At 35.3% G+C, this 25,011-nt stretch overlaps 2 protein-coding genes and 1 long non-coding RNA gene across 4 annotated transcripts; 2 read left to right on the plus strand and 1 right to left on the minus strand.

Moving 5' to 3' along the window:
* Positions 1-1,067: 1,067 nt before the first annotated feature.
* Positions 1,068-5,480, plus strand: LOC108982575 (ABC transporter G family member 21). Its single transcript, XM_018953988.2, has 5 exons — positions 1,068-1,570; positions 1,739-2,537; positions 3,922-4,116; positions 4,238-4,416; positions 4,595-5,480. Exons 1-5 carry the CDS (start codon positions 1,316-1,318, stop codon positions 5,237-5,239), a joined length of 2,073 nt encoding a protein of 690 aa, XP_018809533.1. The 5' UTR covers positions 1,068-1,315; the 3' UTR covers positions 5,240-5,480.
* A 10,737-nt stretch (positions 5,481-16,217) lies between these two features.
* On the plus strand, positions 16,218-16,955 carry LOC109019669. The gene is made up of 2 exons (XR_002000805.2): positions 16,218-16,476; positions 16,743-16,955. It is a non-coding gene; the product is annotated as an uncharacterized LOC109019669 (long non-coding RNA).
* A 1,028-nt stretch (positions 16,956-17,983) lies between these two features.
* On the minus strand, positions 17,984-24,401 carry LOC109021183 (probable isoprenylcysteine alpha-carbonyl methylesterase ICMEL1). Of its 2 annotated transcripts, XM_035684052.1 has the most exons (9): positions 24,255-24,401; positions 24,049-24,118; positions 23,890-23,970; positions 23,270-23,344; positions 22,624-22,725; positions 22,377-22,510; positions 21,685-21,750; positions 21,460-21,569; positions 17,984-18,231 (listed from the first exon to the last, which is right to left on the minus strand). In XM_035684052.1, the coding sequence occupies exons 1-6, from the start codon at positions 24,373-24,375 to the stop codon at positions 22,402-22,404; spliced, it is 558 nt and encodes a 185-aa protein (XP_035539945.1). In that variant the 5' UTR covers positions 24,376-24,401; the 3' UTR covers positions 17,984-18,231; positions 21,460-21,569; positions 21,685-21,750; positions 22,377-22,401. The 2 variants fall into 2 exon arrangements, with proteins under 2 accessions (XP_035539945.1, XP_035539944.1); XM_035684051.1 differs by lacking the exon at positions 17,984-18,231 and having other exon boundaries at positions 21,076-21,569.
* Between the last annotated feature and the right edge of the window lie 610 nt (positions 24,402-25,011).

Raw genomic sequence — 25,011 nt, forward strand, 5'->3', positions numbered from 1 at the left:
GGGCATGATCATGATCAGCTGGAACCCAGCTAGCACTCCTCCCCCACCTTTTCTTTTCTCTCCCTAGCTAGCTCGCTTCCTGATCTCTCTCTCTCTGATCTCTCTTTACCCCTTAGGCACTCAGGTGCCCCCAAAAGCTAGCTAGAGATGCCCATCAATCCATGAAAAGCTGATTGTGAAAAAGAAAAATGGGGTTGGGTTGATTGTTAGAGATCATTGATCATGTAATTGATCAAACGATCGCACAGTACCTGATCAACGAATGATGCATTATATATATATATATATATATATATCTATCATGGTCTGCTTCATTATAAATTCATTTATACAAGTGCATGAACAATAACATACGTACGTGCATGATTGATGACGCGTAAAAATAAAAAAAATTGCTAGCTCTTTGTTCATGCATGGTTATAAATTCTTGGTGACAAATGATCTGGCGGCCACAAATTAAAATGTGCATACTTTTGGCCTACATACATGACCAAATATGCATGATACACGTACGCACGGTAGCATTAATACGTCCACACAATATTTTTAAATTAGAATATTTTTATAAAATGATGTTACGTTTATAAATTATTTTACAAAAAGTACTGTGTAAATTAATCATTTTTCAACGACAAAAACGAAGTCTTATCTACTTACCGAGCGAGATAATTAATGGGGATAACTTTTAATATTATAATGTTGCTTTTTATTCGGTCTTCTTTATTAGTTTTTATTGATATGACAAAATCTAGTACAAAAGAAATTAAAAAATAATTATCCTTTTAATATCTCAAAATAGTTAAAGTTATCATTCATTTTCAAAAAGATTTTATTTATTAATATAGACATTTATATCAACATTCAGGGGGATGTTTTTGCCCACAAAGAAAAGCCCGAATGAACTAATTAATAAGAGACACGTATCTAAGTAGAAGAGAAAGCAAGAAGGGGTTGTGATTGATGAAGTTAATACATCATCATGATCATCACCCAAAGCTTGACCAATATTATATATGGCTATATATATCATTTATATTATGATGTTGGGACACACTCGTAGAAGTGGTGGTAGTACGTTTTATGGCTACAGTACTACTATTATACCCAAAGTCGTCTTTCTCGTGGCTTCCTCACTTTATAAAGTCACATTACTTGTTCTTGCATGTGACCACCCCTCCTCCCTCTCCTTCTCCATCATTAACTCTTTGCTAGCTTCCCGTCCCCCCCGCCATTACTCCTCTTCCACCTCTGATCTCATCTCTTCCTCTCTCTCTCTCTCTCTCTCTCTCTCTCTGTCCGTTTAAAATCTCTTGAAATGATGCCTCCTGAGCAAGAAACAACTGCCACCACTAGTACTGCTACTAGTATTCAGCCTGGGAATATCCCAGCCGCCAATTGGTCTGAGAACGCCTTGGTCCATGCAGAGCCATCCGGTACTTCAACAAGAAGTTTGTCAATTGATGTGAGCACTTGTTTCGAAGATGATCAGATGCCAGACCAACTGCAAGATCAAGCAAACGCACACAGATTCTCCATTCTCCACCAATCCCTGCGCCCTATTACTCTCAAGGTATATAAACACCAACCATATACTTGCACAAATTACGAAGATAGTCATGTTTCATATATCAATATTGCATAAATTTAGCACAAGACAAATAGATGCATGTACATATGAATATTCCTAGCATGGAGTACTCCTAGCTAAAACTCATCATGTGCATGATGATTGTGGCAGTTTGAAGACGTGGCGTATACTATAAAGTTGCAAACCAACAAGGGTAGCTGTTTAGCGCCGCATGAGCCGAAACCCACTCGCACTGTGCTGAATGGCGTCAGTGGTGTTGTTCGACCCGGCGAGCTTCTGGCAATGCTGGGTCCATCCGGCAGTGGCAAGACCACACTTCTCACGGCCCTCGCCGGCCGCTTGCCCAGCAAGATCTCCGGCGTTATTACATACAACGGCCAGCCCTTCTCTAGCTCCATGAAGCGCAAGACCGGTTTCGTCACACAGGACGACGTGCTATACCCTCATCTCACGGTGCTCGAGACCTTAACCTATGTCGCCATGTTAAGGTTACCCAAACAGCTCTCGAAGCAAGAGAAAATGGAGCAAGCTGAGATCATCATCAGGGACCTTGGGCTATCACGATGTCGTAACAGTATAGTCGGCGGGACCCTCCTCAGGGGTGTTTCCGGTGGTGAGCGGAAACGGGTCAGTATCGGGCAGGAGATGGTGGTAAACCCGAGTCTGTTGTTGCTCGATGAACCCACTTCGGGGCTCGACTCCACCACCGCTCAACGCATTGTCGCGACGTTGCGAGGCCTGGCACGCGGCGGCCGGACGGTAATCACCACAATTCATCAGCCTTCCAGCCGGTTGTACAGGATGTTTGACAAGGTGGTGGTGTTGTCGGACGGGTGCCCGATTTACAGCGGTCATGCGGGTGGGGTCATGGAGTACTTCGCTTCCATTGGTTATGTGCCCGGGTTCGATTTCGTCAACCCTGCTGATTTTCTGCTTGATCTTGCCAACGGTACGGATCATTTTCTTAGTACTAAGCTATATTAACATTTTAAAATTTTATTAATAAAATATAAATAATAAAATCTATTTTTTTTTCTTAATTTAAAATTTTTAAATAATTAGTAATTTTATATAATATTAGAGTAGAAGTTCTAAATTCAAACTCAAACTCTATACTCTATCTATTTAATTAAATATTATACATGTTAAATCTCTTAATTGAGAAAAAGATTGACTCCAGAAGTGAGGAAAAATATTAAAAATATAATATAAATAATAAAATTTACTTCTCACCATCGACTAACTTTTAGAATAATTGGTAATTTCAAAATTAGATTTATTTTCTATTTTAACCAAAATAAAAAATGTGGACAAAATTTTCTTTTTCATTAATCTTTCCAATGGTTGCTTTGATTTTGAGACTCAACGGGGATGAAATGCAAAAATATTGTAGCCCGTCCACGTGGGCCTCAAAATTGACTCTCAACAGCAAGTTACTCAAAAAAAAAAAAAAAAAAAAAAACATAAAAGAAAACTTTTTAGCAGTTGGTGATAATTTAGGTAAGAGTTCGTTTTCGAAATTAATGATGATTGTTCAAAAGATTTCACCACATCTCTGGCTGTTATGCATAGATACATACACATAATTTGGGTCGACCTCGATTGACAGGCACCACTCAATACACAGCCCAAACCAAGCACTATTTTTTTGTCCCATGTGATTTTTGTTTTTATTTCCTGTTAGTGCAATTTGTTGGAGCATAGCCATAGAATTCTCGCTGATTGAGAGGGATTGAACCCCGGCCTAGATGATCTAGCTAGGACGGGGGAACTACCATCAAACCACACGTGTGCCTGCCTGCCTTACTTTTATATTTAATCACTACCTTTATGTTATAAATCGAAGAAGAACAGCAAAATGTCTACATCCTATGATCACTTAAACATTAAAGTACGCCTCGAAAATGAGCAAATGTGTAGTACTCGTGAGCTTAATGACGATAAAGTTTAGTATATGTTTGTAATATTAGTCATGAAACTTCTTCTTTAATTATCATAGTCAATGCCAAAGAACTTTGATAATTGATTCGACAACCCTAGTCCTGTCACTGAAGCTCGCGGATCTACATTACAGCCTAAGATACTTTCTTGTCTTTTGTTTTTCATGATCTCCTAATGCCCGTTATGGTTTTAATAATTGTACTGAAGTCAAACAAGTCTTCATGAATGGGCCATGACTGTTCTTGATCTCTGAATTTTTGTACTTACATGACTATGAAAGATGGTGGCCGGTAGTGAAGCCATGCATCTTAAGATCGTACTTATAGTTGTGCTTGAGGCTTAATTTTACTGATTTTCTTTTTACCTCTTGTTTATATCCTTTCGAGATGTAGGTATAGCTCCTGATGTAAAGCAGGATGAGCAGGTGGAGTTTCATGGCAGATTAGACCACCATGGCGATCACAATTCAACCAAACAGTCCTTAATTGCATCGTACAAAAAAAATCTATATCCAGCCTTGAAGGCAGATATTCACAGAAATTTGACCGACCCAGTTCTTTCCACATCTGGAATATTATCTTCCAGAGGTCAGTGAAAATTTTTGGCCGATCTATTTGCATTTATTCGATATCTATCCGTATGCAGAGTTCACTAGAACTCAGAAAAGTCAGTCAGTACGTGTACTAAAAGTAAGTTAGTGTGGTACAGGTTGTGAGAATCGATGGACCACCAGCTGGTGGGAGCAATTTAAGGTGTTGCTAAGAAGGGGTTTAAAAGAGAGGAAGCACGAATCTTATTCAGGTCTGAAGATTTTTCAGGTCATGTCTGTCTCAATTCTGTCGGGCCTCTTATGGTGGAAATCTGATACTTCACGCATTCAAGATCAGGTATGATCGTCATCTCATCCTAGCAGAAATAGACAGACACCTACATTGGTCTCTACCTAGAATGGCTCATAATATTGGCAGTATCAGCAATAGTACTATATAATTTGCTCTTATTCACCTCCAACTTATATATAGTAAATACCGTTATCCCTAAGGAAAAATACTTTTGAAACTGCAGGTTGGACTTCTCTTTTTCTTCTCCATCTTCTGGGGCTTTTTCCCACTATTCAGTGCCATATTCGCATTCCCTCTGGAGCGTCCTATGCTGATAAAAGAACGTTCCTCAGGCATGTACCGGCTCTCCTCCTATTACTTCGCTCGAATGGCCGGCGACTTGCCAATGGAGCTTGTGCTCCCAACCATCTTCGTGACAGTCACGTACTGGATGGGAGGTCTCAAGCCTTCTTTACTTACATTTGTGCTAACCCTGTTGATTATCCTTTTCAACGTGCTGGTCTCCCAAGGGCTAGGCCTTGCACTTGGGGCAATCCTGATGGACGTAAAGCAGGCCACCACCCTATCTTCTGTGACCATGCTTGTGTTCTTACTTGCTGGAGGATACTACATTCAGCACATTCCATCTTTCATGGCTTGGTTAAAGTATATCTCTTTTAGTCACTACTGTTACAAGCTTCTTGTGGGAGTACAGTACTCAGCGAATGAGGTTTATGCTTGTGGGGTAGGGAGGGAGTGCAGGGTAATGGATTTTTCTGCAATTCAGTTCCTGGGTCTTGATCACAAGTGGTGGGATGTGGCTGCTTTGACTGTGATGTTGGTGGGATACAGGGTTTTGGCTTATTTGGCTTTGAGGATGGGACATTAACCTCACTGACTTGAGAAAAAGATCAGGTATTATTGGAATGGAAGCAAGAGATCATTATAAGGTTAATGACCCACGATTTGACTGAATAATTTAATCAGGAACTTTGACCAAAAAGTCTGAATAGAGATCATGTTGCAGGCTGGCTCTCAGACAGATGTAGATTAGATTCAGATGGTCCAAACACATATGTTAGGACCTTATGGTTGATTATATATATGAAATGAATCATTAAGTTTGTAAACATTTATGTAGCTGATCATGAAATTGTCCTGCTCTACTTTCAAACCCAGAAAGCTAACTTAATGGACAATAAGATAAGAGCTTCGTTGAGAATTATCCAACTCTTTGGTATTTACTCATTTATTTTGTTGCAAGCAAAGACTTAGGGCTTGTTTGGATTCGTAAGTCATCTCAGCTCATCTCAACTCATCTTACTACTATTCATTATTATTCATTAACTTTAACTCACAAGTCTCACTACTATTTACAACTCATCTCATTACTATTCACAATCCATCTCAACTCATCTCAACTCATCTCAAGTCATCTTCGAATCCAAACATCTCCTTAGTTGACTAACACCACCCAACGCCGACTCTGTTTGTGAGTACTTATATATGCAAACTAGTCTCAGTTTTGCGGGATAAAAAGAATAATGCTCCGTTTGGATTGAGAAATCATCTTAACTCATCTTATTATTACAATTTTTTAAAATTTTTATATAAAATATAATAAACAATTTCACTTTTTTAAATTTCAATTCAATTTTTTTAAATTCTAAAATAATAATAATATAATAACATTCTTATAACAATATTTTATTTAATTTTTAATTTTTATCTAAAATTATCTCATTTCATTATCTAAACGGAGGCTAAAGTTATTTGAACAGATATAAATGTACTTTCAGAATGGTGCATGGCAAGAGATCAGGGAGAAAACTCCATGTCAAAGACTCAAAACAGCCCTACAAAAGTCCTTTAGGTTCAATCAAAAGCTTCCCATTTCAATTATCAAATATAATGATAATGATAAAAAGGAAGTGGCTATTTATTTTATTATCAGTTGTGTTATAGTAATTAGTTAATCGTTTTCCTTTTGTAATTAAAGGTAGGAAATTTTCAGAAAGAAAAAGGTATCATCCCCACTGATCGAATATTATTATAGTTGGAGGCTTGGTAAGCCTAAAACTTAGGGCTTCAAATTGGCTGGGTTTGGCCCATCCATTTCACCAACCCAAACTTTTAAATCTGGGTGGATAAATGTTTTACTATATATTATCCTTTTTTTAGAAAATCATGTTACATCTATAAATAAATTATATAAAAATAATTTTATAAATTGAAGTGGTTTTATCTGATCCGTTAGATCTAATTTATAATAAAATCAGTAACTTTATAATCTGACGAACCACATCAAACCATATCAATTTGTGAGATTATTTTTGTGTAATCTATTTGTGACTAGAATATTTCCTCTGATTAAAAGAAAAGAAGATAGCTAGGCGAGCAGGACGACCTTAAACAAAGGAAAATGATCATTTTACAATCTTTTTATAACTATTTTACAATTCCACATATTATTGAAATTTATTTCAATGGAGTGGTATGATTTTATTGGTTGTTTGAAAATGAATTATAAAAGAATTGTAGGTATATCATTACTCAAAAGGTTAATACAAAATAGAAAATAAATAAAAAAAACAAATAACAGAGAAATGAAATTATCTAATTATTGGGCTAGCTAGTCCATGTTTCTTGGTACGAAGCAAACAAAATGTAAGCACTTGGGTAATTTTTTATGAAATCTAGCTAGCTAGGGGTCAATTGTGGTGAGATGCGCTCAATAAATTTTCAGTTGAGGTGATTCATGTTGTAGAACACCAGTCCTGCGTTTTTGAAGAGATGTGCATAAAATTCCTACAAAGACGGAACACATAAGGTGGTTGAACTAAACGAAATCCGGCGGCGCATGGCATGCCCTACTCACGTCGGCCAAAGAATGGATTTTGATCAAAATGGGTGGAGTGAGCTAGCTAGCTGTAAGTAATCTTTTGGCGAGGCAAATGGGTGGCGACGGAGTGACACAGATCTAAACTCTCAAGGATTGTGCTACATCAACTGAGGGTGTAGTTCGAGAAATTCTTTCGAGAAGGCCATTTGATTTTTTTTTCTTTAAAAAAAAAATTCATACATTTTTTATAATTTTAAACAATTTTTTTAAAAATTTACAATATCATTAAAAAATACTGTATTAATTATTAAGTAAAAAAAAATTAAAAAAAAAAGTCTTGGAACCACCTCTAAGTGGCCCAAGCATTTTCCAAACTCTAAATTAGTCCTTGAAAAGCAACTAAACATCTACATAAAAGGAAAAAGAATTAAAAAAAAAAAAAAACATCTGCATAGGTGATGGGTAGGAGAGAGATGGTGGAGAAGCAGAAACTAGTCAAATTGTGCTTGGAATAATGTTGCGTGAGGCTCATGAGCCCATAAAAATGGGCTATGATCGAGTTGCGAGTTTGGGTAGATTGGAGGGAGAGGAGTATTACATGAGATTCAATATGAAGATGTTTAATTTTCTCATTGGTTGTACAATACATTCACGCCTTCTTCTCTCTCTCTCTCTCTCTCTATATATATATATATATATACAACTCTATTTACAGTCACTTTTACGTATTCTTTGCGGATTCTATTGATGTGATTGACTGCTTCATTTTTCTAATATAAAATAACTATTTTGATCAATCACATCAGTAAGATGCAAAAAAAATATACAAAAGTGATTATATGTAACAGATATATATATATATATATATATATAGACAGAGGCATTTCATGTAAGTAGAACAATCAAGAATAAATCATATTATTTTTCTCTCCCAATTAATATCTTCTCTTTCTCCTTTATTACATGGTATCAGAACGGATACCTTAAGAAGGTCCGTTGCTATGACTTCTTCCGCTTCTGTCTCTTTGCATATGGATAATTTTGCAAGTCCTTATCACTTGCAAAATGGTGATTCACTAGACAACATGTCGGTATCTCATGTTCTTACTAAGAAAAATTATCACACATGGAGTATATCGATGTATAGGACTTTGAAAGGTAAAAATAAAATTGGGTTTGTAAATGGGTCAATTGTTCGACCTAATATGACAGATCCTTTGTAGGAGATGTAGGAATGATGCAACATGATGGTTTCCTCTTGGATAATTAGTTCTGCTTTAAGTAAGGGTGGAAGCATAACATAAACAATCAAACTTTCTCAAGTGACTATATGATGAGATTGAATTGTAAAGGATCACATCTGGAGATTTAGAGTTCGTTTGAAAATAGATCTCATCCCAAAATTCTCATCCCATCTCATTTCCAAACATAATTTATATACAAAATTTTCAAATCAATCATTATAACTTTTGAAACTAATCATTACAACGTTTACAAACTTTCAAACAAAAAGTAAAAACCAATTCAATTTTTTCAAATTTCTAAACAAAAATAATATTATAAAACTATATTTTAATAACATTTTAACTTTATAATATTTTTTATTTAATTTTTTCTCTCTCATTTTTCAAAACCCAAAAAATACTCAACTCAAACTATCTCACTACTATTCACAAAACTTTCATCTCTCTCACTCCTGAAACAAGCCTATTTATTTAGGATTAGGGATGAAATACGATTTATATAAGATAAGTAGCAGTAGTAATTCATTTTCCCCAAAAATTTCAAGGGTACATTTGACTAAAACTTTAATACTCTTGCTACATTTAATAAGTGCGGATGCAATCGTTCAACTATAAAATTTTGTTGAGGTGTCTCTATACATGAGACTTGATGAATGATCCATTTTGAAAAGAAAAATTCTGTCATTTAAATTTTAAGCTGTTATCACTTACATACTATATTTTTGTTCCAAATTGTGTTAATGAGATTGTAAAAAGAAATTAATAAAGTCCTAACTTCAAATTTTGATTTCATCAAATAAATCCAAGTGAACCTAGAATGGTCATCAACAATAGTATGGAAAAATCTAGAACCATTATGAGTAGGAGTAGAAAAAGCTTATACTCTCAAAAGGAAGGTCTAGATTTTTTTGAAACTTTCTCACATCTTGCAAAAATGGTCATAGACAGATGTGTTTTGTCTCTTGCTGCCATTCATGTTTGGCATATTTTTCATTTAGATATCAATAATGCATTCTTATATAGAGATTTAGATGAAGAAATATACATGAAAATACCTCCTGGTTATCTTAGTGAGGGGACACGAGTATGCAAATTATAAAAATCATTGTATGGATTGAAACAAGCCCCTAGGCAATGGATTTCGAAATTTACATATGCTTTGATTGATATTGGATTCTTATAATCTAAGTCAGATTACTCATTATTCAAAAAAAATGGAAAGTAGTTCATTTGTGGCTTTGTTGGTTTATGTTGATCATGATATTCTCCTTGCTAGTAGTGATTTATTTGATATTGATTCAGTTAAAGCATATTTAAGTGCTCAATTCAAATTGAAAGACTTGGTGCTGCCAAGTTTTTTCTTGGGATAGAGATTGCATGTTCACGGAAACAACATTTCTTTGTCTCAAAGAAAAATAATACTCGAGTTGATTTTAGATGCTAGTTTACTAGCTGCTAAACCAATCTTTTTTTCTATGGATACTTATTCCAAGTTATCCAAAGAAGATGGTGAGTTAGTTTTGATGCTTATGCTTATAGAAGATTGATTGGCAGATTACTTTATCTTACTCATACCAGATTCGATATCACATATTTAGTCCATCATCTAAGCCAATTTCTGGATAGCCCTTGTGTACCACATCTACAAGCTACATTATGAATTCTCAAATATCTCCAATTAGCACCTGGTCAAGGTTTGTTCTTTTTAGCTTCTTATTTTGTTCAAATTAAGGCTTTTTCAGACTTGGTTTGGGCTAGTTGCCTTGATATTTGTCATTCAATCAGTGACTATTGCATTTTTATTAGTGAATCACTTATTTCCTAAAAATCCAAGAAATAACATACAGTCTCTAAGTCCTTTGTAAAAGCTGAATATAGGTCAATGACTTGTACAATTTGTGAAATAACATGGATCTGTGCCTTGCTAAATGATCTTCATCAGCATCATCCTTAGCCAGCATTTCTTTTTTGTGACAACCCTGCTGCACTACACATAACAGCTACTCCAGTCTATCACGAAAGCACTAAACATTGAGTTTTTTTTTAATTATTATTTTTTTTTACTAAACATAGAGTTAAATTGTCATTTGGTGCGTGAAAAGCTACAAGGATCCTTAACAACTTTACATGTTTCTTCAGTTCATCATTGATGATTTGATGACCAAGCTATCAAGTTCTAAGCTTTTTTAGTCCTTGTTATCCAAGATGAATGTGCATAATATATACACATCATCTTAAAGGGGACTATTATGGATTCAATATGCAGATATGTAATTTTCTCATTGGTTGTACAATACATTCCGCCCTATTTCTACATATATATTGTAACACTCCAGTCCTGGATGGGTTAGAGAGTTACTTCTTGTTACTTAAAGTCATATGTCATCATATAGATATAAGCTCCAAATTCTTAGTTAAATATAGATCTCAATGTTTTAAACCAACTATTCCAAAGCAATTAACTAAAACACCACAAAGTCTTAATATAAATGTTAACTTCCCAACGTACCACGTTATTAGAACATAACAATTTACTGAATAACATTCTCCATTAACCATGTCATCCTTTTATGCTTAATCCGCTATACTAAATCTTGCTCATACTCCATAATCTTGATCCTCAACTGAAACTTTCAAATCATCTGAAAAATATTATGGAGATAAGGAGTGAGTTATCAGCAACTCAGTAAGCAGAGAACATATACTAGTACGTAAACATGAGCCTTTTCATAGTGTTTAAAATGCAGAGCAAAACATTTTAGTTTCAGAATGCAGATCCAAAACATGTTATCAGAATATCAGAGTGACAGTTCAAAATGTTCATATTCAAAAGTCATTTAGCATAGCATACCTAAACATCATTATCTTATAATATCATATCATATCATATCATATCGGAGCATCATATCAGAATATATACCATATTTAACCCCTGTGGTAAGGTTGTGCTATCCTTGGTGGTCAAACCAGGCAGTATCAGAATGTGAATCTTCATTTTATTCATTTTCGGAATCTCGAGTGTGCACACAGGAAATACCACACAGAAAAACTACTTTATTTCGAAAGTGTGTGCACTAAAAAACAAAGGCGTTGGTACCAACCATATAACAGATTCCATAGTTTTACACTTGTGGTAAGGTCAGAGTAGAGCAGAGCAGAGTCAAAAACAGATATAGAATCAGAATGTTATGTCAAAAGTTTTCAGATGACACATTATATCAAAACAGAGTACTAAATAAATTCATATCATCTTTACATAATCAAAACAAATTTAGAGCATCTTTTAGTAATCATGTAAAAAAATTTCAGATTTCATATTTACTCTTTTTGCACAGTTTAGAAATAGAATGTCTAAACTTTGCTCATGTCTATCTACACCAGTTATGAAAAAAATATATTTCTCTTTTCTTATTTAGATAGAATGAGTGATGAAGAACAAAAGGACTGAGGTTGTTTTTTAATTTTTCCTTTCGTTACAAAACATGCATATTTTGCATAAATCAACCTTAGTCCATCTATTTTTATGCAAAGTTTAGTATAAGAACTCCGCTTACTTAGATTTTTTACATATTCTGAATTTTTCCACAATAGTGCCAAGAGAGTGTCAATCATCACCTATAAAATAGTCACGTAATTTTCATAATTTTAATTGCACACGTATTTTGATATTAAAGCCTGAAATATTTAAATAACATATATTTCCTAAGAAATTCTAAAACTCTCGTAACTCTAAAATATCATCATTTCACAAGTTCATTGATATCCACCTAACTTTTCCAACTAATACCTTAACTCCAAATTATTTATGTAAAATAATATGTATGGCCAATATATTTACTCAATTAAAACTAAGTCCACGTAAAATACATCTCCATTTAATATTCACTTAACATAATCCCAACTCAAACACAAGTCCAAATTTTCACCAAGTCTGGCCCAAATTAAACTGAACAGCCCACTAGCATAAAAATTTAGAATCGTACTGGTATTAATATAAATTATGAAGGGCAGCAGTAGAAAGGTTGAAAATAAAAAGAAAAGAACCAATATAACACTCGGGGACCTCATGGCCTTTTCAACGAACTCATCGTGAGAGAGCAACGAGTGGCGAGCAGGTGGTTGGGCGCAATAGTAGAGCACTGGGAGAGGGAGAGGGAGAGAGAACTGTCACTCATGGCGGAGAGAGAGAGAGAATGTAGTGAGAGAAAGAGAGGGAGAGAGCCATGTAGAGAGAGAGTTTTACCAAGGGAACAATCAAGAGGGGTGGAGATACCATGTGATGGTGGCTCATGGCGGCACGAAGTTGGGCATGGTTGTTCGGGGTGGTGCAAAGGCATCATGGGCTTGCTAGCTTCTCGGTTGTGGCGTTGGCGGAATGCTCTGTTTCGAATGCAGTAAAATAGGAAAAACATGGAGGCTGGTGGGGTTGCTGCGTGGAGGAAACTAGGGCTTCCATGGTGGTTGGATGGTGGTGTACTGTGGGTTGCCTAGTGGGGAACTCAACTGGATCATGTATACGCGATGGGCTCGGTTTGCTTTTTCCGTGGTGTAACTCAACTTGATGTAAGGGATGTTCGATGGTCTCCATGGTGGTGTAGCGGCTTAGACCTAGGTGATAGAAGGGTTAAGGTTGTCGTGGGATATACACACTAGAACATGGTGGCTCGTGGGGGTACCGTGCAACCATAATAATAGAAAACCGAGTGGCTATTTGAGGTGGTCACAGGGAGGGTGGTGGTGTATGGGTTTAGATGGTGGCTTTTTGGATTCGTTATGCGTCTCTACAAGTTAATATGCTGTGCTTGGGTTCTCAGTGAGGGGAAAGAGAAGTTTTCGCGTTCATAGAGGTTGGCTGCTGCTTTGGTTCAATGAACGTATAAATAGGGGAGGACGGTTGGTTGTGTGCATGGGTTGAACATGGGTTTGGTATCATTTGCGGTTTCCTTAATTTGTGTGGAGAGGTTAGGTGATGATTGGAGTAACATGCGACAACCCTAGATTTTGATTGAAGATGATACGCGAATGAGACTATCCACTGGAACACCTGTATGTACTCGGGTGATGGGTCTAGGTGTTTTTATGGCACTCGGGTTGGGACTTCATCGCGAATTGTGTATTTAATAGGTCGAACTATGATATAGGGCTTGTGTATAATTTGATGGGTTAAGTCACTTAATAACTTTAATGGGCTGATCTTAAATTTCAAAATGAGCCAAACTTATCGGATGATGTTTTCGGCTTATAAAATAATAGTTGTGCCTATAACCAATTAAATAGGGTCCACTTGATCCGTAAGTATTTTTAATGGGCTTTTGTCCAATTGTTGAGTATAATAAAACTCTTATAATCTATCACAAAAATCTTATGGGCCTGAAGTCTTTTTAAAATTAACCGATTAATTCAATTTGGGCTTCTATAAATATTAGCCTATTGATATTCTCAAAAAATCAACAACTACATCTCAATGGCTTTAAAATAAAAACTTCAGGCCTATGGGCCTAGCAAAATGTCAATAAAATAAATTTGTGGGCTTGGCCTAATAATTTATCCCTTTTTTTTTTTCTAATAAATTTCATATGAGGTCGTCACAATTTGTTATCAGTGTGCATAATATATACACATTATCTTAAAGGGGACTATTATTGATTCGATATGCATATATGTAATTTTCTCATTGGTTGTACAATACATTCCTGCACTGTTTCTACATATATATATAAACAGAAGCATTTCTTGTAAGTAGAACAATTAAGAATAAAAAAATATTATTTTTCTCTTTCAGTTAGCTTCGTTTGGATTTAGAGTTGATCTCAACTAATTTCATCTAATTGTTACAACTTTCTTAAATTCTCATATAAAATATAATAAATAATTCAACATTTTTAAATCTCAAAATAATAATAATATTAAAAAAATAATATTTTATTCAACTTTAAACTTTAATCTCAACTCATCTCATCTCAACTCACTATCCAAACTTCTTATATCTTCTTTCTCTCCTCTATTTCAAGGAGTCTGATGGTGGTGGTTGTGTAAGTTGGGGAGGATCAAAAGAGCTTATCGCTGGGCTAGTTAAAAATTTGTTAGTTCATTTTTGTTCGTTTTCTTTTATAGATTTTTTTAACATACTTAATTATTAAGAAAAAAATTCAAAATATACACAACTTCATTAATATGTATTCACTTTCTTAATTATTAAGTAAAAAAATTTTAAAAAATAAATTAAAATGCATGACTGATATGATGGAAGGGACAAATTCATGGGTTGAATTAGAAATTCCAATAGAGAATATTGAAGATCCCCGTTAGATAGAAGGGATAGCTTGAGAATACTGAGGGAGGGGTCAAATAGAGACGAAAAGAGGGCCTACGGCTCCTTCCAAAGAATCCAATAAAATAAACAGAAATACTAAGATTGCATTTATATATAAATGAATTGAGTTGAGTTGAGTTGAGTTGAATTGAAATGATATGATAAAATATTGTTAAAATATTATTTTTTAATATTATTATTATTTTAAGATTCGAAAAAGTTAAATTATTTATTATATTTTATATTAGAATTTTAAAAAGTTGTAATGATGAATTGAGATGAGTTGAGATGGATTTAAGAATCAAACAAACCTCACCCAGTGATTTGTCCCGATATAATTTTTTTTAATTGGTTTAAAATTAATGATTAAGAAAATATTTTTTAATAATGTTGTGATTTTTTTAAAAAATATTTAAGAATATGAAAAAAATAGAAAAAAAAATAAATAATAAATATATATATATATATGTATATATTTTGTTCTTTATCGGAACCAACTCGATCGTGCTAGCACTGCTCTAAAATAAATTATATCTCACTATCAGCATCATATATGAATGTATACTTTCCCCTGGAATATCTGCTTTTTAAACTTCTTCCTCTTTTTGGGGATGGAAGGGCCAGGCATGGCTGTCCCGCAATTCAACAAAAACAAAGGAAGAAAAAAAAAACAAACAAACAGCCCCACCCCATTAATCTCTTCCTAGCTTCATCCCAGATTTGGTAGTTTACAAAGAAAGATTATTTATTCTTAATATGTACACTAACGTTACGTTTGGACAGTGAGATGATTTCAGATGATCTATAAATAATAATAATAAAATATTAAATAATAATGAATAATAATAAAAAATAGTAAAAAATATATGAAAAATAATAAACTCTTGAACCTTAAGACTTCGTAGTATTGTTCTTCTTCAGTTTATATGTTACAATGGGGGCCGGGTGCTTATTAATCTGACTCTATTAATTATCTCATGCATGCTGGTTTAGTTTTCTTTCCCCTCTCCAGACTCCATATGTTTCCTGTAAAAAGAAATACGAAAGATGCTTACACGTTTTGGACATACCAAATGTCACACTTGAGTGTTTACCAGAAAGGTGGTGGGCTTTGAACTTTTTCTACTAAGAATCCTATTAGTTAGTCTCACGTCAAGACAAGGTTCTCACACATCTTGGAGTGGCATGCATGGCACTTGCTAGAATATTTATGCTCGATCTGAAAAGTATCTACCCCATTTCTTAGAATACGCATCTGAAAAATATGCGCCTCTGCAAAGAATCTGATATAATTTAGCATCTCTTCTTTAAGATCATAAAGAGGCTTCCAGTTGATCAGTTTATTCCATTCTCATGATCAAGTGCCAGTATCGCTTCTGATCACAGCTTCCATTTGATGTATGACATGATTCCAATTCCCTGTCGCGATCATATATAGTTTCGAAACTCAGCTATATATATATGGATGCCTCTTGCTGTGTAGCTTATACTTGAGGCCAGCAACGGACGTAGACATATCTTTGAGTGTGAAGAGCGTATCAAGCAAAAGAAAGAGAAAAATGGCATCACTCAAACCTGAAAAACCTGTTGCAGGCTCTCAACCACCTCCACAGGTCAAGAAAGAGCCTACAAAACCTGCTTCCGGGAGCACAGCTACACCCAAAGCTCCGGCCTCCAAACAAGCCCCTAAGAAGCCTGAGCAAAGGCCTCGGGAGCCTAAGAAGAAGGTAGCACGCAAGCTTTAAACATTTGAACATGCATTCAAATCCTTCAATTTCGTATTTGAAATACAAATTTGAGTAGAATTATTAGAGAAATAGACGCATGAATTGAGTTATACATGAATATTTATTGGGCATTTGATGGTGCTGGAAAAATCCACACAGGCAATAATAAATGTTATAGCACTCACTTCGCGTCTCTTTCTTATAATCATGGGATCATCGATTGCACAGTACTAATTAATATCATTGATTTGTCCATGGTTTATTAGGCAGCAGGAGCCAAGTGAGCAGAGACTAAGTAGAATTAATGAGGACGACAAGGCGTGCGTTTGAAGGGTCTGTGAAGATGTCAATTCATGCCGGTACGTCCTCCGTAATAATGTTCATAAATATTTCAGAAGTTGCTTCTGATTTGTATCCATGTGTCTCCTTTTAGGCTTGGCCTACTAAATAAAAACATAACTATTTCAATATATAATGAGTTAATTAGTACTTGTCGATGATCTCTCTGGTCGATCGATCGTGTGGTTTGGTACGTATTTTGCACGTACAGTACACAAGAGAAAACCGAAAATGAAATGCAAATAAAGCACATGATCATGTCTCTGAAGTTAATAAGAAAGCTCATGCAATAAACACACGTCGCTACAACAACATAACTATTTAGGGAAGCTCATGCAATAAACACACATTGCTCCAACAAAATTACTTTTTAGAGACGAAATTTTTCAATCCAAAAGGTTTCCATTTCATCTCTCAAAGTATTAATTTTGGAACGAAAAAATTTCATCCCTAGTTCATCCCAATAGATCTGTCCTAAAAAGTCTTTTGGGACGAAATTTCATCTCAAAAAATATTTTTTGGGATAAAGTTTGTCAAAACCATTTGAAAGTGTTTGAACGGATTTTTTTGGGACGAATTCGTTCTTGTCCCTAATAGTTGCACGTTCGAACATTAAAAACTCTAGTTAAAGGATTTTTTTAGATGATTTTATTTTTTCATTCCTGATAGTTGTTTGAACGCCAACAATTCCATTCGAACGGTCTCTTTGGGATGAAGTTTTTTTCGTCCCTAATAGTCGTTTGAAATTTTGAATGCCATCAATTTCATTCAAAAGGACAAAAAAAATTTCATCCCTAATAGTTGTTTGAATGCCTACAATTCCATTCGAACGGTCTTTTTGGGACGAAATTTTTTTCATCCCTAATAGTCGTTTGAATGCCAACAATTCCATTCGAAATGACAAATTTCTTTTCGTCCCTGATAGTTGTTCCAACGCCAACAATTGCATTCGAATTGATTTTTTGGAATGGAATTTTTTTGTCCCTACTACACGTTTGAACAATAACAATACATCTTTTAGACAATATTCATATCACTTCATTTTTTACGTTCAAACGTAATTTCTTCCATCCGATCATTGACAATAAAATATCTTTATATATAAATAAAAATTTCATTGTCCCAATATTATTAAGTTAATAACAAAGCTATAAAATTGTATGTTAAACAAAAACAAAGAAATAAAATCTCTTCATTCAAATGATTCTATGATTCATGCAAGGCCAGTTGACAATTTTGCTGCTTCTGATGATCATACAGCTACTGCGATAGTAGTGATCAATCTGAGACATTCAAATCCACCGAGTTGATAGCATGCATGACCTCTAGTCTTGTTGCTTGAAGTTCATCTCATCTATCACTAACTCAATCTCCTTTTAACTTTGCTTTATTCTCTCCCAATATAAGGGTAAGTTCCTACAAAAATTTTAAAAATTCAACAATTAAGCTCCTCCAAACATCCAAAAGACACAACTTCAAGAAAAGGCCGATATCTAGACTCATCCTCCATCCTTTTTGAGAGACCGTGTGCTAACAGAAAATTAGTTACGAAAAATCCATTGTGGAGTGAAAATGGATGCACAAAGAAGATGCAATCATGTTCCAAAATGGAAACAATAGAACACAAGATACAAAAATACTATAAACCAATAATATACTATAAATCAAGTTTGGAAACTCTCAAACCCATTGTACTCGATAAACCAATGAAGCTTGATATTAAACTCAACAAGACAAGCCTTCTAGTGAGCTATAAAAATGCCAAACCCATTGTTTCACCTATTCGAATGCCATTCAGATCATTATGATATTGTCAACACAAACACAGCACAAAATATGGTAAAGCGATAGCAACACCCATTTTGCCATGATTTGGCAGATGGCACTTGGTATCAGTTTGAAAACTAGTAAAAAATAAATTGGACAATAAAATATATTTGCATAATATGAATGGAAACAATTAAGAAACATGCAAGTTGTAATGGAATAGTTATTAACGATTTTTGTGGTTCAAATTCCATTGTGTATTACAATATTCATCAAGAGGAGTATGATAATCATAACTAGTAGAGATGAAAGGACCACTAGCAGTGATACAACTTATATGGTTCCAACAGCCAAATATACATGATTTGCACAAAGTGAATTATCAATACAATATGAGGAAATAAATATGATAGTAGTAACAGAGGACAGGAAAAAAGAGAGAGCAAAGTTCAGCCATGTGCATTGAGGAATTTATCAATAGGATCAGGGACATCATCTTGCTTGCACATGACCCATGGTACATGTGCCAAGCCCCATAGCCATTCGAGCTACCCATGGTACATTGCACATGACCAGGTGCGCCAATTTCGTACTCCATAGGTCCATATTCATTTTCAATTAGTAACAAACATTTGCAGAGAAAGATATTTCTCTAATTTTAATACCTCATAATATTAAAAAAATAAAAGTTAGAAAGTCTGACTTGAATTCAATTAGAAAAAAAAACGTTGCATTTCTTTGGGTTAAAGGAAAGAGCTATGCCAACCTGAGATAGAATAATTGGACCACCTTGAGAGGACTCATACAACCTTTCAGCTTTCATCATATTGACAATCTTCTCTGTGAATTTATGCATTTGGGCCTTCATTAAAGCAGATAGGTTCAGTAGAGAAAATATCACAACAATTAAATACAAAAAGGGGGGGGGACTTGAGAGCATCGGATATAACCATCCCTACCAATTGACATACCGTATGATTTTAACACGTGATTATATTCATTGTGAGGAAAATAATTTAGATGTGTTATGATGTGAATTAAGTGACTGTTATCAAATTTCTTCCATAAATTGTTTATGTTCTGACTATTTTGTTCAATTCCCACTGCAGGCTACGCAAAGTTCTGCAACAGAACATCTGAGAAAATTGATTTTCTTCCTAATTACAGATTTCTGCGACCAAAGTCATACTTTTTCAGCTATTCTTTCTGCCAACAGAACTAAACTAATTATGTTATACCTTCCAACTAAAAAAAAATCAATGTAAATGAAACGTTTGGTGCAATGTAATTTGCCAAATTAACTATCCCTTATTTTCTATGAGTTTTGCTCGTTAGTTGTTAGGATCGAAATCAGCTCGATCCATCATTTATTATTCTGCATGGTATTTAGGATGGATCTGATACGAATTTCTACACATTTTATTAGACAGCACTGTGTCAACTACCTACTCATGTCTCCTAAGGTTGGTACCATTTGCCGTGTCATAGTGTTCACTGCCTGAGGCAAAGTTCAATAACATTAACATTGAGATTGACAAATCTTAGCCGTCCCAGGGGAGGGACTGCTCAATGGGAGGGGATCATCTTCAGAGAACACTACCAAGTCCAAGCCAAATTAAGAGGCCGAAAACCCCCTGCCAAATCCACTCTCATCACACCCAACTATGTTGGCTAAAGCCCTCCCCTTTCCCCCACTCCACTGGAGGATTAGCCATAACAACAGAAATCAAGAAAATTAGCCACAACTCCGGAATGACCCAAAGAAACTACCTTTTGCAGCAAGATTGTCAGCAACTGCCCCCTTGGCATATGGGATTTGGGATTATCCAACAGGCAAGTCATGTCGGCATTATCTAAAGAAGAATGAACAATCATTTTAAGGCTAGCAGAATCCATTACCTCAGACTTGCCGAAGGACAGCCTATTCGACTGTCCGTTTTTCAAACTGTGACTATGATGGCTCTTTGGCATGGTCACTAAAGCCTCTCTAGACACAGTATGAATTTTTTATTTTTAATAAGTCATCGAGAATTTATCAATGCAAACAATAGACACAGTATCTCTCGTGACTTATTTGACATGTGGGTCTTTTTATTGGATAACTACTAACTAGGCCCTTGAGCTCTAGGCTTTAATTTTTTTCATGAGAGATGTTAATCGTCTCTTTCGCCCAAGAAAGATTGATTGACTTATCAAAAAATTTCCAGCCTATGAGTCAAGGCACAAGGCAAGGGCTAATTCTGCAACAAAATCACTCTTCCCAAATAGGATCTGCATAAGGAAAAGCACTTGTCACTCAGATTTTGCCTCTCAGGACAGTCCGCAGAGACAGAGGTCGGTAATGAAGTTTTCATCATCTTCAGTTGTGACCCACATCCCCTAGACCACCATCACTCGAAACCTTAGACACGCTGGAAAAGACTCGGTTCAGATATGGGTCTTTATCTCCTCTTCTGCAGCCCCGTACACTCATTCTATTAAGTCATTAATCACTAAGCCCGCTACATGAGAGGGAGAGTGATAAAAGAAAAGACCAGTTCAAGGTCAAGTTCTGGGAGAGCGATAAATATATAAAATAGACCCTATTACATTCATTGAGTCTCAAGTTCGGACAAGAGCTTGAAAATATATTTTTTTTCATAAAAATCCCCATCTTCAATCAAGAGTTCAGTCATTCAGTCATATCTTTAACAAATTTGACACTAGTGTAGTGAGTACTGTTACTTTGAAGCAAGAATGTCAGCAATAGAAACTAATCTCAACAGCCAAATGAACCTAATGCACCATTTGAATTTAAATGTAATCATATGCAATAATGGAATTCATTCCAGAGAAATTCAGACCTGGCATCTGAAGGTATGGAGTAATCTGCAGTACCATGAAATAAAATAATAGGTGGTAAGAGGGAAACAGCATTTCTAATGTTTGGATCCTGCACCACTACTTCAGGGGAGAATCGTAGCAGGGATTGTTCCCCTTCCATTATACTGTATTAAATCTTAAAGCAGTCAGCTCAAAGAAGTTATTGGCAAAGATTAAGCTGTAAACCAAAACATATTTCAGGTACAACAATAACTTAAAGGAAATTAAAAAGGCATGTACCTTAAAAAAATGGAACGGTACAGACCTCGATTATGGAAGTAATCTACTAGATTAAACAAATTGTACCTGTTTGTGGATATTACAAGGAAAACTGTAAGATAATAGTAGATTTTATGTTGAACCGCCAGAAACATAAGATACACAAATGCTTGAAAAAGATAATGCAATGGATAAAAATATCATAAATAGAATACGACAGGCTTATAGATAATCATATCTTGTTTTCAATTATAAAGTCTAGCAGCTTATGTCACTTATACTCGGATGAGCATGATATGAAGAAATTGTTGTTAAGCATTATTGCATTATGAAACCCTGAAGCTACACCTAGGCAAGACAACATCAACAGAGTTGATCCACCTTAACACCCCAATATCATATTCAATTCTGCACTTCGGTTCTCAGGACTTTCGGAGGAACACTTAGAAACAAAGACTATGGAAGTAGGCCGGAATTATATGGTGAAAAAAGAGAGTTCCCATCTGACTACGGCATTCGATCACATAAGACCCAACATACATCAACATACATCAACCAATTATGACCTCCTGACAAAATTGATTGATCTCACCTGAATCCTATGGGATCAAATTTTAAGGGAGTGTCAAATCATCATAAGCATATAATAGAGTGTGCTTGAAATACAGAAGAAGTTCCATGAGGTTCAAAAAAACATTCAACAGAACACTTACCCTCCAGATAAACCCCAATAAGCCTTTATCTGGGAGACACTCCAAGAGGTGCTTTCTCCCTCACCGCCTTCTTTAATTGCCTGCTCCAAGACTGTTCAAGCAGCAATATGTGCACCAGCTGACTGATGGGAATCCTACAAAAATGAAACATTTGCAACATCTTTGTTAGCAACTCCAATCTCCCATCACTTTCCCCACCCATAAAGTCATGCTTTAAATTTATAGAAAAATGTGAAGAATCTAGTACCTATCAGGATCCCCTCCATAATCAGCAATATTTTTGTACACAAATGAGATACCTTGTGATGCATCCGTTACCATATCACTCATGGTCACTTGGGGGAAATTCCTGCATTAATTGTCAATTTAGACCGATGATAGTATGAGATACTGTCACAGGTGGATACATGTCAAGCATTTTACAAAGAAATCAGTCAACCATACGGTGAGACAGAGAAATCACAAGGGTGCTACAAGGAATATAAAATGCAGCCAACAAAAAAGGTGGTGAGAAACAAATTAAAAATATGGTGAGACAAAGGACATGGTAATATATAGTGCTGATTGCTGAATGATGGAAATTGTGTACCCATCTCCAGACAGATGGCCTTATAAGGTTAGAATGTAATAATCATTTTTTCTTGAGGAGCATCCACATATCCTAATAGCTATCATCTAATCTGCATATTGGCAACCTTAGGACACTAGGGAGAACTCTTGACCCTATAAAGAAATAGAATGTTAATCCTTCTCTGATAAATATCATATAGAGGCAGTATCACAAACAAACAAATCTCAATATACTAAAAGAAATTCATCCAGAACAGTCTTTCTGGCAAGATGAGATATATTATGTACAACGATGAGCTGTTGCATGGAGGAAACCATATCACCTGTAATCTATGCATGCCACTATGATGTCTCTTTCTGATAACTGTTGTCCTAAAAGGCAACCCCATGCTTTGAAACTGTAGATATTAAAAAGAAAGTCTAAAAAATGTTTAGGATATAGATAAACAGGCATATGATGCACGAAAAAACAAGTAATTTTGTGAAATCAACATAATCATACAAGACTACTCTGCTAACAATTAAACCCAATTTAATAATTACAGGAATCACAAGCCAAAACAAGATTCAGACATTTAAAACACGCATATGTAATCATCTTACTCAGAAAAGCCCCTTTCAGTTTGTTACTTGCTCCCAGACCTACCTACTCATACCCATTGCTATTATTGTTTAATCTTCTGCTTATGCAAGTACTTACCAAATACCATTTCAAGGTCAACGTTAGAAAAATGTATTTTTATTGCATAATTTAACAGATGACTTCTTTCTTTGTTGTAAAGGGTGGCGCCCCAAAATTTTATTCAACAACAGCCTCAATAATCACTCTATTAGCTGCTTAAGGGGTTACATATCTACACGAAAAACTTTTCTGCTATTACTATTTTTATTAGACTTCCTACTGTCACTTCAAACATTAGCTATCAATGAAAACATCTCTCACCCAATAATCCAGGCTCCACCAGTTACAAAAGCAATGACTGGCTTTGGCCCATCACTATTTTTGGGTAGATACAGATCCAGCCTGCAGAACAAAATTTAAACAATTCATGCCACCATATATACATGAATTCAAATGGGTGTATAATTTCATTGATATTACCTATTTCTTGGCTGATCACCATAAAATATGCTTCTGCGAACTTGACTGGAGAAGAAATAGTAATATCCAACTGCCAAAAACAAGCACACTAGTTATTCTCCAGAGAATTGGACAAATGTGGCACACACAACGTTGTCTCTATTGTGTGCAAGTAAAGACTTGGTATGCATGAAAAATACTGCAGCAGAACTCCAAATGTCACAGACCTTGAAGAAAACCTGGGAAAAGTAGTAAGGAGTGACAACCAAGGGCAAGAAATCTTGTAATCCATCTGTAACCTACCCTGAATAAAAATAAATGATTAGAAGCTCCAAGTAATTTTGGCATAGGCTTGATAAAGCATCTTGAACAATCATCAAAGCAAGCAAACCAAAATTTCAAATTCCTGGAGGACTTAAAAAGATAAGAAAATGGAGTCAGAGCGACTACAAGTTTTCTCTGTTACCCTTTCATTGTATGTAAAAGTGGTTGGGGGTGGTTAACTGACCTACATGTTAAAACCTCACTCAATAGATTATGTCTTCTTACTAGCTCTAACAAGTTCATATTGTTCCAATATTTTACATTATTTATCTTCTTTATATCTTTCTCAATGTTGACCTTTCCTACCTCCCTTAGAGAGCCTTCATATGCGTAGTCTCAGTTGCCTACTTCATACGTGTTTAGACCTTCATCATCATATCTCCATCACAGTCATATAAATGACATATAAGTGACATGCAAGGCATCTAACGTTCTAGATCTTCTTCCCACTTTTGTTATCCCTTTTTTATAGGTAACCAATAAGTTTTATTCATGGTCCAAGTACACAGGCCTTTTCTATCTCTCTTGGAGTGCCTACTTTTTATAAGCATTCCAATTGCCTACTTCAATACAACTTTAGACCTTCATTATCAGATTGCCCATGGCCTCTGTCACGTGTTCAAAACTTTATTTTTTTATTGGCACCAAGTGTCCGGTAAC

This window comes from Juglans regia, chromosome 13 (assembly GCF_001411555.2).
Source record: "Juglans regia cultivar Chandler chromosome 13, Walnut 2.0, whole genome shotgun sequence".
NCBI lineage: Eukaryota > Viridiplantae > Streptophyta > Magnoliopsida > Fagales > Juglandaceae > Juglans > Juglans regia.